Source organism: Rhipicephalus microplus, chromosome 9 (genome assembly GCF_043290135.1).
Source record: "Rhipicephalus microplus isolate Deutch F79 chromosome 9, USDA_Rmic, whole genome shotgun sequence".
Classification (NCBI taxonomy): domain Eukaryota; kingdom Metazoa; phylum Arthropoda; class Arachnida; order Ixodida; family Ixodidae; genus Rhipicephalus; species Rhipicephalus microplus.
This window is the reverse complement of record NC_134708.1, coordinates 72,455,231-72,469,657: the sequence shown is the minus strand read 5'-3', so window position 1 is coordinate 72,469,657 and position 14,427 is coordinate 72,455,231. Positions and strand designations below refer to the sequence as shown.

Here is a 14,427-nt window from a genome sequence, read left to right as displayed (position 1 = left end):
TCATGCTTGTCACTGACAGTGAATGCATAGTTCACCAGCAGAGGCCGCGAAAACCGAACAGATATCAGCTCCATGAGCTTAGCTCTGTGAGTGTCATCCATCTCCTTGTACTTAATTGAGCAGGTTTGAAGCACACAGTGCTGGCAGACCAGGGTAGACAATGGCTTTTTTAGAGTCGGATTGTCCTTCAGAGCCCGATCCGCAAATGCCATCAGCATGTCAACGGCAAGCAGCAACTGGTCTGACGGGTAAAGTACCCCACCTCGGTCTTGGCTGCGAGTGAACTGCAAGATAGGTTCATTGCTCGCTGGCTTATGTGCAGACTGCAGTGCAACTTCCACAACACATGTGCTCGTTTATGACGCGGGCAATATAGCCCCCAACATAAACAGTTGCAGAAATCTCAAGTGACGGCAAGTGCTGAGGCAAGACTGTTGCATTGAGCCGTTGCAAAACACATGCAGCTCTCTATAGCTGAGGTGGCTGCTGTGCTAGCGAAGGAGAAGCTTCAGTGAGCAGTGTGCCTGTTGACATATGGGCACATTCTCTGCGTGCAACGTTTGATGCCATGCTGGATGCGGCAAGTCCAGTTTTTAAAACCTTCTCCAGCCCTTTCAAAACAGAACGAACATTCAGCATGCCATTGCAGCTAGAGGACATCCGCAGTTTTCCAAACGGCGACTCAATGGGGTCACTATTAAACTTACGAGTGAGCACAAACAAGAACTTCTCCTTTGTGAGCAGGTACTTGATACAGGCAACTGTGGAATATGTGGTCAGGAGGAATGCTTCATACATTTCTTTTGTCGAAAATTCCTTTTGACTTCGACAGCTTTTTCTAGTTCATCCAAGTACAAGGGCAGCGTGACCCAGCTCGAGCCACTCCAGTCTTGCATCTTCAGCATCGTCAAACTGCCGAGTGTCAGGCCAATTTTTGTGGATATACTGGGTCGTATTGCTTGTATCATGCAGCACAAACCAACCGTGGATATGTTTTGCATGAAAATGATGGTCTGGCCTGCAGCTGCGAATGATGCCCAGCTTGGTCTCTGAGATGCTCCAGGGCTGCAGTAACACCAGGCGAGAAAACCTGAATTTCCCTGGCAACATTCATTTTTTCTATGTTACTCGGATAGACATGTCTGAGGTAGCGGACAGGCTTTACAACTACCTGGGTCCGCCTGTGGGTCGTAGAGCTTCTTGATGTAGCAGAATGAGACTTCTCCTTTCGTACCAATGTCGTGGGCCAGAAACTGCGAGCGCACGTTTTTTTAAAACGTAGCATAGATCAAAACTTAAAAAAGAGGAGCCTGTCGCAGTCACAGGGATGTTCTATCTGGTACGTAAGAAGACCATTGCCCAAATGTGTCATGGCATTGGCGTTCACTCTGTGGTTATCACTCACTAAGCGAACTACCCTGAAACCACAGGCTTCTACTTTTTCAAGCACAAAAATCAACTTGTGAAGCCGTGGGCCGGTTAACACCTTGGTAAAATAGTAGGCCACTGGAATGCGATACATCGATAGTCCTGTAATTAGGAAGCAGTTTGCTAAGGTGAGGTCCCCACCATGTTGTTCCAAAGAGACATCTGCGTGCCCCACAAAGCAGTCCTGCTGTTTGTTGTACTGCAGCTTTTCCCTGATCTTCATTTCGTCGACTATGAGTAAACACACCCTTGACTGTGGTACAGTCAAGCTTTCGGCTTCTACTCTAAGGCGAGCTTCGGCGAGTTTGCTGAAGCCTGTTTCTCCACTGGTGGTTCCCAAGTAGGTGCTCAAAGTCTTTCTGCAAGGAAGCTTCAAAAGCATTTCACTGCGGATGTGTCCGTACGCCCTTATCGACAAATGCCTTAAAACTACACAACGTCGGGTTGTCTGCTCAGACCAGTTCGGCCTCTTCTTCTTGAAGTTCTCAATTTCACCAATCAAGAATAACGCTGCAGGTTCCTTTTCTTTCGCCCTTTCCTTGATGTAGGAAACATCCGCAACCAGGGCGTCCTCGTGCAGCTTTTTCAATTACATCTTGTACTTGTCAACGGTCTGTTGCAGTCGAAGCAGCTGGCTCCCCAACTCCTTTTCTTTTCTTCTCCAATTCGCTATCTCAGCGACAAGCACACTTGAAGTTGACCTGCTGTCTACCTGGACGCCTTGATGACGCAAATTGGCCTCCGACGATGTGTCCATCGCGCAACAATCCGACATATGTTCCACTGCCGAAGCAACGATGCCGCTCTTGGAGTCGCTGCGTGCCATTGTAGCACTCACTCGTTTGTCGATGCTTGGTGTATTTCGCGCCAGAGTTGATTACGGCTGAAGATGGGGCGGGTATTCTTCAAAAACTGACGGCACAGCCCCTTTCTTTAGGCGTCGCCGCTTGCCTTAGATGAAGTCCTCTTCTTTGAAGTGGCGACTGCATACTTTGGTGTAGCATGAGGTGGTGTTCGGCGACTATACTTGCCTCGTCGTATTGCGGCAAGCCAGCGCGCTCGAGCGTCTGCGTCAGCGGGTAGTTCATTAAAGGAAAGCCCTGCCGTTTTTTTTTTTTTTTTCTCGTCCGATTTGCACAGCGGAACACAGCAGTAGGCTATCGTAAAGAATTCTACGCACGTAATTGCCGAAAACTGTCCCAAAAAACGAAGTTGCGCAGCACTGAACGAGTTGCACGCAACACCCGGACGAAATGGCAGCAGCGGCTGGATGGATGGACGGAATGTGGCTGTACCTTTCCGGCTGATGATGATGATGATGATCACTGTGGTTTTCTCTTTTATACGGGAAAGGGGGGGGGCACCTTTTAATGTCCTGACCGGAACAAATACAAATAAAAAACAAAAAAGAAAGAAAATTTGTTTATTCAGCGCCCCTAGCGGCAGCAGAAAAAAGTGGCGTTCGACGGCGTTCGACGGTGGTGTGCCCGGCACAGATTTTTATGCAGGAGGCACTGGTTTGGCATGTATGGAGGGAAAGAAGCAGTAGGGCAGTAGTTTGAAAGATGGCACATTTTGCTCGATCTGTGCAGTGTTTGTTGTTGTTTACTTACGTGCGAGTGTTGATTTCGTGTGTCTACAGTCGACGAAGCAGCTTTCGATTGTTGTTGCCCTCTGGCTTAGCTTTACGGGTGTGAAAAGGAGTGATGATTCGAAGACTGCGTGATAACTACGCCACGCTACAGCGGCTAGATCTAGCCACTGTAGCCATGCGGTCGTGTGCAAAATTTTCTTTCGAATTTTGAAAAGCACGACAAAAATATGTCATCGATTCAAGTCAGAGGAAAATTCAGTGAGCTTGTACTGACTGGTGGCAGCTGCTACAGCTTGGAACTACTGCGTATTGTGGTCTGACAGAGCGTCTGTGTCGTTGCCGTTTGCTGGTTCCCGTTTAGTGCATCGCATGGGCGCGCTGCGTAGGAACTCGCCTTTCACGTGACTGTTGTGTTCCACGAGTTCCTATTTGGTTCTGCTTTGTGAAGCAACTCAAACGCAGTCGTCGGATATGTGAGCGGACTGCGGTCTGACATGATGATGTGCGCGCGTTGGTTATGCAGGTGTCAGACGGGAAATTTCGATCGCTATTTGATCCTACAGCGTTATTTGGGTTAATCAGTGACTATTGCTAATCGGGATGATTGAATCTGCTTCAATAATAACAGGACAAAGGGTGGTGCCAAGATTTCTCTAGAAGGCTAGGGGCAGTTTCGTCGAGTAGCCGCGAGGTTGCGAATGTATTTGTTGTGTTTGAAAAATGTTTGTACTTAGGGGAGCAATGTAAGAAAATTTTCAATGGGTTAAAGCCTCTCGAAAATGCAGAACAGAGGATGAAGAAGTGAGACAGGGCCTCATCTCGCAACTATATGTAAGTTCTCAGAAAAAGGTACTGCACCATGAGGCTGATGAATAGATAGACTGCACTGAGCTAGTTTTGGCAGCTGCACCTGAGACTTCCACCCCACAAATCCTGCCTGTTTGATCATTCCATTTTTACACTTATTTCTTGTTGAGTGTTCTTATACCTGTGACTTGCATGTATGTAAAGGACGAAAGTTTTTCTGACTAAGCAAGTATCTCTAATACTTCAGACACTTAAGGATGAAAAACTCCTCCCACATTATTTCTCACACATCATAGTGTTTGACTAGTAATGTCAAACATTATGAGTTTGACTTTATATTGGAAATGGGGGGTAATATATTACTCGAATTTAAAGGAACACTAAACGTAACTATTAAGTCAACGTTTATTGTTGAAATAGCAGTCCAGAAACTTTGTAGTTTAACTTTTGTGCCAAGGAAGTATTTATTTTGAAATGAAGTTACGTTTTAGCAGTCCGCATCTGTTTAGCACACTTCAAATTACCTGTCCGAAGTGGAACGTGTCGCGTCACTGTTGCCATGCACAACGTTGCACAGTTTTACTGTGCGGCCGTCGACACTTGTAGCAGCAGAGCGAAAGTAGCTGAAGCCACAGCCGCAACAATGGCCATTGAACAGTTTCCTGCCACGGCCTGCGAGGGGGCAGGCGTGCTTGGTTCAACTGGGCACCGCTAGATGGCAGGACCTGTCCAGTTTAACCAGGCGAAAGTTGAACCTTTGAACCACTCACACCATTCCTTATAGTAACGTCCGGCAGTTCTTTTTTCCACTAATCAAACAGAAACAAACAGGCAGCATTTTATTACGTCTCTTGATGCACAAAAGGTTCTTTATTTAGTGCACCTAGTTCGATTTCTAGGGATTAATTTTAAGCGGTATTTTTCACGTCATTGGGATCGCTTTGCTAATGTCTTATGCGTAGTGCAAGTGTTCTCGTGCATTCACCTCAATTTCTCGGTACGTAGGGCACAGCTGTTGATAATATTGTTGTTTTAGATGTTGTCATTCATTGAGCTTTCACGCTGACGTAAATTGTCATTTGACTTTAGTGTCCTTTTAACGTGACTGGTACGTCGCTGGGTTATCACAGGCAGTAGATTAGGTTTAAAAGTGTAGGATTCCGCAAACATCTACGAAAGTCTAAATGCACAATCTTCTCTGAGTTTTCTTCCCACAGAAGTCTCGCAAGCCATGAACCCCAGACCTTGTGCTTAGCAACGGAGAACCATAACAACCATTACAGGTTTGGTAGTTTGTAAAGTAGATTAGCTACAAGCTTTAATGATATACTTGATGTGTTAGCTCATAACATATGCTTTATATCTTTATCATGCGTGTTCTCCACCTTTCCGTTGCTGTTTTATTCAGCTGAAATCTTTATGCCGTGCCCTCTTTCATTCATTACAGAGGCCTCAGCCATTCTGCTGGTCAGTGCATGGAAGAGAGCATCAAAGGAGCAGAGTAAACCAGTGCTGAAAACAACTTTACATCTTCATATCCTAATGAACGAGTCTACTGATATTGCCGCACCACAGTTCCTCCCACGGCCTCATTATTATTTTTGTTGAGATGCCAAAATCTGTGCACAATGATCTGGTCTGTGGAATGTAGGCATTCTGCTGGGGACAAGCATGTGCACAAGTATAGGTGCCTTATGGAAAACATGGACACAGAAGATTGCCGCATCTTCTAGGAGCCTTTCCGTATTAGGACGCTTTGTGCCCCTGCAACATGTTTTTCTTTGGTTTTGAAGAGCTGCACTAATATAAAGATATTTGTACAGTTCTACCAAGTTGCCAGGCTCAACTACTTTTGTAATTAGCGAAATACTGATGACAGGAAAATTGTGTTGGTGTGTAAATCGTGGCACGATTTTGTCAGTACCTGTGTTCTATTCATCTTTGCCCTTTCCTCAAACACAAACGAGGTATGTTTCAGACTACATGGTCTACAATCTTGCAGGTTGAATGAACTGGTATAGTACACTTTATGCATCCAAACTGGCCCGTGTGGGCTTGGATTAACACGTGAGTGTTAAATAGCTCGTTTCGCAAAAATTTCAGCGATGGTGATGACATGGGCGTCATTGTGAGGGAAAAATGATCTTCTCTGAGACAGAAAACCAGAAACGATTCAAAGAATATAAGTGATAAAATTACCCTTGCCAAAATGGAGATTGGACGTAGGCAATCTGCGTAGCACGCAGGTATTATACTGCAGAGCCACAATATTTGATAAAACTGCTTTGTAAAAATAGTAGATGAATGGATGCATTGAATATTGCATGGCAGAGGCGTCGATTTGCACCAGGCATCAAAACATGTGAAATGAGCAAGGAGTAGGTGTGTTAAAAGCCCACTTATTACAGAGTGCTCAGACATATTTAATCATCATCAGCTGCATACTTGGAAACAATGTAAACAGCTGCACATTGCATTCACGAGTTGCCCTATGAACACATAGTGAGGCCTTTGCTGATTTCCAAAAGGAGTAATTATGGCATAGTGGGCACTTAACAAATGTGTTGCAATAGGAATTCTATAATACTTTGAAACAGTCCATATTATGCACACAGTCATTAGTTCTCCTACGGTACAGTTTAGACATCCACCGAGAATGGAGGAAGGCCAGCATTTCACAAGGCAATGGGTATGAAGCCTGATTACGCCCTCTCGATCTGCTCTTGAAAGTGAAGCTCAAGCGTGCTCCAATTTTTTTAGAGGTCATAAAGGCGTCGACACTGTCATTCCGAATGCCTTGTGCTGTTATATAAGGAACATTAGCCGTACTAACCATTTCAGAATTTACCTCATCAGAGGACCCTATGTGCAGGCATTTATGAAGTGCTTTGATTACATTTATTACAGATTATGCGTGTTGTGCTTTCCGTTTCAGGATTTAGTTCCATGTTTAGTGCCTGTTGTTCACCTTGTGTCATTTGTTGCATAAGATGTTGCTTTGTCTGAAGGTGAAACCCTTCAATGTCTTATACTCGTGGTGTCTGGTGTCCTGCTCCCAGGCATGGCGCTAGCCTTGGCGTCTCCCCCTCACGCAGGAGGATAAGGGAGCCTTATGAGAGCTGGAACACAGATGGCGTCAGCTCGGCACACAAAACGTTAAAATATGTATGCATGTGAAGTGCAGGCAGATTAGTCTCGCATCACACTGCGATTTGTGCTAAAAAATAAAAAAAAAGAACATACACTTTTCATTTGTGAGCATTGCTATGACTGTGGGAAAGAAAGACATGGCATAGTCGGTCGAATGGCTAGAGGCTTTTTGCCAAACACACTTCAAAATTTCAATGTGTCCTGCAATTTTTTCCATTTTTCACTGTGCCCATAATCTTGACCCACTCTGCAGTAGTTACACTTTCTATCTATTCTATCTCACCCTGCAAGACTAACTCTGACCTGATGACAATGCATTGTTTTGACTTTTGCAGACTTGTCGCTTCGTCGCCCGGGTCAGCCAGCCAGTTTGGGCCGTCGCAGGATAAGACGCCTGTGGAAGTGTCCCGAGTGTGGCTATGTCACAAAGAACCGCGCTCATATGTCAGCACACCAAATAACACACACAGGCGAGCGCCCATTCATATGTGACCACTGCGGCAAAACCTTCAGTCAGAAGTCCCACGTGGTCGGGCACATTCGCACCCACACCGGTGAGAGACCTTACCAGTGCCACCTCTGTCCCTGGGATTCTGCATGGAAAAGTGAGCTTACACGCCACTTAAAGAGCATTCACAAGTGCAGCCAACACTCACCTCAAAGTGCACACGTGTGAATCGCAAAGAAAACGACTGAGGAGACGTCTTGTTCTGTGGCTTCAAGTGCGTTGCCAAAAGTGCTAAGGTGAAGACTACATCGTTCATGCCTCGGGGAAACCTGCAACTGTGCTGCTTGAACGACATAAAGTACGCGCGTAACTCCAGGACACGTGCCAGCAATGTGCAAAACTTGTGACTTCCCAACACTCATGACTTCCCAACAAGTGCACACATGTACACATGAAACTCATGACTTCCCAACAAGTGCACACATGTTCCTACTTTCTTCTGGTAAGCTGTGTTGCTTTCAGGATGTTTTCATGTCTCATGGCAGCTCCTGTCCATTTTTCGGAAAGAATGCTGCTTGAACTTATTATTACTTCAGGCAAATGCCAACAAACTTTTTGTTAACCAGAGCCAAAGAGGATGCATTTCATGATGTGACAACTTTTTCGAACCATTTGCTATATTCCATGTCGCACACATGCTGCCTCTGTTTGATTTAAAGCAACACCTGGTGTTGTGTTCAGACAAGAAAGCGTGCACATTTTTCCTTAGCCTGGCGAAGTTACTATTATTCCAGAATAAGCCATCTTTAGGTGTTGTTGTTTATTTGGAGGCGTTAAAATTGACTTTGCTTCTGCGTTAGTAAAATATTGCCAATGACTTTTCTTAAAGTATCTTCATCATACATTTTAATGTGGAGCACATCAGTTCATCATAATGGAACCTAGTTCACCTAGTTCATCATAGTAGAACCCATGTGATTATGACACTTTGCTCCATTCTTGTTTTCTTGCCTTTTTTTTTCATAAGAGTGCTTTCTCATTCATCGCATCAATTCTGCTTGTTTTTTTTTTTTCTTAAAGGAAACTGCACATCACGACATCCTTTCAACTAGTTAAATAAGTGTTGGTGTAATAGCTCATCCCAAACAATGCGTCAAGTGCCCGAGTGGGAGTGGATGTAGAAAATTACTCTCAAGTTTTACCTTCTGGTTGATGTTTATGTTTCAGAATATTCTCTATTGTAGAACATTTGGAAGTGTAGCAAGTTCGATGTCACAGTCAAGGTTTTTTTTTTGCTAACTGGCTTTTTTGTTTTATTAGTGTTGAAAAATTGACTTTGAGGAACAGTGGACTTTTTGAGGTGTGGTAGTTCTGAATTAAAGAGTTAACAATGTGAGAGTGTCGGTCAGTGGTTTTCGTCCCTCAGTTCTGGCCAGGGTGCGTACAAGCCCTTGATATCCTTGAAAGACCTTGCATTTGAAAAGTGTGTTTTCAAGGCTCTTGAAATCCCTGTAAATTATTCTCGTTCTTTAATGTCCTTGAATTTCCCAAACAACGCTTTCGCAATCGGCACTGCAGCCTTCTTAATATGATAGGTGCCGTTTACCTGACAAACTCCCCATTTTAGGAACAGTAATTTGGTGTGAGTGCACGTGGTTTCATTTCGCAAAGCTGCACAGGGGGAAAAAAAACAGTTAGACGGGGTCAAACCACGAATGAATGAATGAGAGACACGTATTGCTTGACAGTTCTGGCTTTTCCCTTTTTCCCAAAACGTGAAGCTAAATTTAATAGTGGAGTCTAGACATGTTTGTTATAATTGTCATATCCATGTATTTAATTTAATGTAGTAAAATTAGTCTTTTTTGGAAACATTAGAGTATAAGGGAATTGCAACCTTGTGTGTCGCTTTGAGTCCTTGAAACACCTGTCGCAGTTTCTGGAACGTTTTGAATATTCGCTTTGGAAACCTTTGCAACCGTTGGTTCTTCTGCAGCTGTGTTTCTTTTTGGTGGTCTTCTCGAAAGCATGATATGCTATTTCATGCAAAGGGAAATGCCTTTTTTTATTGCCTAATACTCTAGCAAACCAGGGAAGCAAATACGCAAACAAAAAATGTTAGACTGGTTTTGTCAAAGTCGTTGAGGTCTGTGAATGATTGATTAAACCATTAATATATGTAGTATGCATTCTTCTAGCTTCTTCTTTGGAAATAGGCCTAAATGCATTTCTAAGGCGTAATTCATTGTGTATTGCTGTGAGTAAATGGGTGAGTAGAAAATAAGTGGCAGCAAGACACAGTGTTGTAATATAGAATGAAGCGTTGGAATATTGTTGAATTTGAATTATTATCCTTCATAATTCACTGCAAATTGTTCACTTTCCAGTGTATCGGAAGTGCTCAGATGTTTCTCTCTTTGTTGAATGAATGTACTGTAACAATTTGTTCGATTTCGCTACTGCCGCTTAATCACTTCACAACATGAGCTCCAGAAAAAACCACATCATAGTCCTTTTTCGTTCTAAAATCACTAGCAAAGAAAATCATACCTGACTAACATACACAAGGCAGGTGCAAGCTTGCAGATCTCTTGTAATTATTCAATAAATGCAGACTAAATTATCAAAGTATATTTGACTAAATTAAAGGCCACTGGACAGGCACATATCAGTTGCAGATGAGGGCCTCATCTCATGGCAGTCGCTTAGTAGCTTGGACATGAGCTCTCTGTAAGTGGCCATTGAGAAACCTCGCATAAATGACAGTCTGTCAACATATTCTGTGGCTGCCGTAATAATAGTGAACAAAAATACAATGTTAAAGGGACACTAAAGTAAAAAATAATTGAAGCTCAATGTATGACGACTTATAAAACAAAAGTATTGTGAACAGCAGTGCCCTACTTACCTGATATTCAAATGAATATAGAGAATACATGCTCTACGATTGAACATTTGCAAAATGATCCTGATTACGTCAGAGGTACCACCTACAATTTATCACTCGTCGCACTAAATAAAGAACCTTCCGAGCATCAAGAGGCATAATAAAATGCTGCTTGTTCATGCCTGTTTTATTCTTGGAAAAATGAAACGCCGGAGGTTACTATGGGAAATAACGCGAGCGGTTCGAAAGTTCAATTTTCGCCTACTTAAACTAGATGAATTTTGCCATCTAGTGGGGCCTAGTTGAATCAATCTTGTCTGCCATCTCGCAAGCCATGGCAGGAAAGTGTTCAATGTTCGTTGTTGCTGCTGTGGCTCCGGCAACAAAAGTAACACTACGAGGTTTCTGGACGGCTATTTCAACAATCAAGGTTGACTTAATAGTTGCCTTTAGTGTCCTTTTAATCATGTAATAATAATTTATGGGGTGTAACGTCCTAAAACCAAGGTTTGAGAGACGCCTTAGTGGAGGGCTCTGGAAATTTCATCCACCTAGGGGTTCTTTAATGTGCACCTAAACACATGGGCCTCAGGCATATCTGCCTCCATCAAAAATGGAGTCGTCGGTGCCAGAATTTTATACAATGTTAATCGTACTGACTACCTCAGCATTGACTCCTTCAAGGCAAATAATTGTGATACACTTGTTTAGCCATATATCAGGAAGTTCTGGTGCATTCAACTTGTTTTTTGTCACTTATAAACTTTAATGCGGGTTATAAGAGTTGATCATTTTCTCACTTTGCACTCTTGCTAACCTTTGAAACCAGTGTAAAGTAATTTTACTAGCTGGGCTCTTTATTTTTTCCTTCAATCACAACTGTGTTGTTTATTACAGATTTATCATTTTGGATTGCGCAGGCTTTGCTGCTATTCATCATCACCCTGACCAGCCAGCTCGTCTGAGATCTTCGACAAAAGAGCGTGTGTTCATATGTTATGTGTGTGGCTATACTTCAAAGCACAAATCAGTCATACGGAGACACCATATGATACATACAGGCGAGCGTCCGTTTAAATGCGAGTACTGCGGAAAAACCTTCAATAAGAAGTTCAACTTAAGCACGCATATTCGCATCCACACTGGTGAAAGACCTTACCAGTGCCACCTCTGTCCCTGGAATTCTGCATGGAAGAAAGAGCTTATGCGCCACTTGGAAACTCACAAGCAGAGAAAACATTCACCTGAGGGTGCACATATGTGAACTGTGAAGGAAGAGGCTAAGGAGGCACGTGGTGTGTGCGTCTCATGCTCTAGGTTCAAGTGCTGTGCCAGAAGTACCAAGGTCGGCGATACTTTGTCCATGCCCCAGTGAGGTTTGGAACTATGTGCACCAAACTTATTGGATGTTGTGATAAATGTTGTGGACTTGTTCCATTAGGTACACATTAGACTGAGTGTGCGGAAGGTGGAAGTGATATGTGCTCTTATTCGTGTGTTTATTCATCCTGTGATGTTGCATTGCATCCGGGAATAGGTGAAGGAGCTGTTTTTTGATCTTTAGGAATGAGTCATTACTGTGGTTTGATAAAAAGGCACAGCGTTTCTTGCAAAAGGGAACACCGATTGTTTTTCACTGATATGTTTTTGTGCAATGGCCCAGCCTTAAAGTTAATATCAAAACAGAAACACTCTGTAGTTCTGCAGTCCCTGACTTGTAGCAGTGAGATCTCCTTAATGAGCAAGCATGTGCTTTTGTTAACTTTCTTCTGCTCAGCTGAGCAGCTTCCAGGCTGTCCTTGTGTGTAATGCCAGGCTGATCTCCAATTCTTGGACTTACCATTGTCATAACTATAACCAATGTCCTTTTCTTAAATTGAGCCAAAAATGAAGTATTTAATTGTGTGTCATTTGTTGAGTACCAGTTGCTATATTGCATGTCCCACGCATGCTGTCTCTATGCTGGATTTCAGGCATCTCCTGGTCAAGTGTTGAAGAAGTGTGGGCATTTTTCACGTGCCTTGCCATATTACACTTATTGGATGCTCAGCCAGCTTTAAACATTGTTGTTTCATGGGAGGTTAATAGGATTTGCTGTAGTCTATTGTTAGCAAAGCTCTTTTTTTAATGCTTCTTGACCTATCTTCATAACATTAGTATTTATGTGTTGATGGAGGTACTCCTTAGTTCATTATAGAATGCTGTGGGCAGAACTCAACGGAACCCATTTCTATGTGACACTTGGCTCCCTTCTTATTTTCTTGCTGCTCCCATGTATGTGCGCTTTCTCATTCATCATTGTAATTCTGCTCCATTTTTCTGCTTAGAGAGATGCACATATTCACACACACTTTTGACTGGTTTATAAGAAGCGTCAATTATGGTGTGTTTCAGTTTTGTGGTTGCCAGTTTCGGTTTCATGTAAAGTATTTCGCCCTCGGGGGGCACTACGCTGTGTATATATGCACGGCATTGTATATAATAAAAGAGTTCCTGCTTGGCCACCGGCTGCTGCGTACGTCGTGTCGGCCGGCGCTTCAGCGCCGTGCCCAGCGTTTGCCGCACAATACTACATCAATGTAATAGCCCATCCCGAAAGGGAACAATGCATCATGTGGCATAGCATGGATAGATATAGCGAATTACTCCCAGTGCTGCCTTCCTGGCATTTGAGAATGTCCCTCTTTGCAGAACCTTTGATAATGCAGCAAATTCCATGCCGCAGACAGTGTGCCATAATGCATTGGTTTTCCTTTCTTGTTTGTGGAATAGCACTGTCTTCTTAAGGTGGTGTGCTCAGAAGCTGTAACAACCTATTCCCAGAAAATGGAAATGCAATGTTAGTATTACTTAATGCACTAACCAACCAAATGGCGAAAGAAACGAAGGAAAAATGCAAGGCTTCTTTTCTCAGTTATGTCATGCTGTTTGAATGATTGGTCGAACCATTAATAGAAGCAGACTGTGCTCTATTATTTTTCTCTTAGACAAAAGTTTTGAATAAATGCATTTTAAAAATTCATTTGTTATGTAGTGTGGGAAACACAGAATTGAAAACTGGTTGCGACGAGACGCAGTGTTGTGATACCGGACAACGCGGCAGACATGAGGTTGCCTCTTTTTACGTTGTGTAATGTTTGAGTCGCAGTAAGGTGGACAGGTGGGCGAGTTGAATTCGATGCATGTTGTAAAAAAAATCAGTGCAAATAAGACTGAGCACAAGTAGAGAAGGATGCAGTATGAGCGCTGTCTAATGACTGAAGTTTTTTGGAACAAAAATTTAGTTCCCGTATGCATTCTATTTTCGTTTCAATAAACCAGTAGTTAGACAGCACTCATTCTTTGTCCTTCTCTTTTTGTGCTCTTTCTTGTTTGTGCAAATTTTTCACGTGTGTTTGAATCATTGTGCTTCATTCTTCACTGCGAATTCACTTTCCGCTGCGTCCGAAGTGCTCCGGTATTTCAGTAGTTGCTGGATGTATGTGCGATAATTATTTCTGCTTGATTTCCCAGTTGTACATTAACTGCTTCCCAATGTGAGCTCCAGTGTTAGCAAAGAATTCGTATCAAGACACAAGATCAACAGAATTCTATTGCTCTAACATTGCAAACTGAGAAACAAGTGCTTGTGTTGGTGCATGTGCAGTGCTAAAATTATTCATGAGGAAAGTGCTAGCTTTGTGGTCTCGCAGATTACTCGGGAAACATCGCCCACATTTTAGCATGACAGGGTTAAAGAGCTCGTTTCGCAGAAATGTCGGCGTCGGTGGTTGTGAGCGAAGCATCATCATAATTTTGTGTGAATGAAAAATTGAGAAATATGCAAATAAAATTAATAAACAAAAAACTTCTGCCTTTGTGTGAGGATCGAACCTAAGTCATTTGTGTGGCAAGCAGGTACTCTACCACAAAGCCACAAATCTGTTTGGAAATACAGTGAAAATAACATCCTCTGCTTGAAGATGAAGTGAAAATAACTTTAATGCTTTAAAAACTCAAGCGTTCTGTATAGAGGCTTCACAATGCAAACATGTAATATCGCAGTAGTAATGTGTGGTACAAGCGTACATTGCGATCAGATGTCAGAACATGTGATTATCATCACTTCGTGGT

At 43.0% G+C, this 14,427-nt stretch overlaps 1 protein-coding gene across 5 annotated transcripts; it reads left to right on the top strand.

The window, feature by feature from the left end:
* Positions 1–2,900: 2,900 nt before the first annotated feature.
* On the top strand, positions 2,901–12,818 carry LOC119163240 (uncharacterized). 5 transcript variants are annotated; one of them, XR_012886189.1, is made up of 4 exons: positions 2,922–4,826; positions 5,277–5,330; positions 7,315–7,929; positions 11,235–12,818. XR_012886189.1 is itself a non-coding variant. In XM_075873825.1 (3 exons), the coding sequence occupies exons 1-3, from the start codon at positions 4,784–4,786 to the stop codon at positions 7,653–7,655; spliced, it is 438 nt and encodes a 145-aa protein (XP_075729940.1). In that variant the 5' UTR covers positions 2,922–4,783; the 3' UTR covers positions 7,656–8,823. The 5 variants fall into 5 exon arrangements, 1 of the variants encoding a protein (XP_075729940.1); XR_012886190.1 differs by having other exon boundaries at positions 11,212–12,818; XM_075873825.1 differs by lacking the exon at positions 11,235–12,818 and having other exon boundaries at positions 7,315–8,823.
* The last annotated feature ends 1,609 nt before the right edge of the window (positions 12,819–14,427 follow it).

Coding starts and splice junctions, on each gene's coding strand:
- LOC119163240 (XM_075873825.1), top strand. CDS start 4,784: ATGCGTAGTGCAAGTGTTCTCGTGCATTCACCTCAATTTCTCG. Junction 4,827..5,276: donor GCATTCACCTCAATTTCTCG/GTACGTAGGGCA, acceptor CATTCATTACAG/AGGCCTCAGCCATTCTGCTG. Junction 5,331..7,314: donor GAGAGCATCAAAGGAGCAGA/GTAAACCAGTGC, acceptor TGACTTTTGCAG/ACTTGTCGCTTCGTCGCCCG.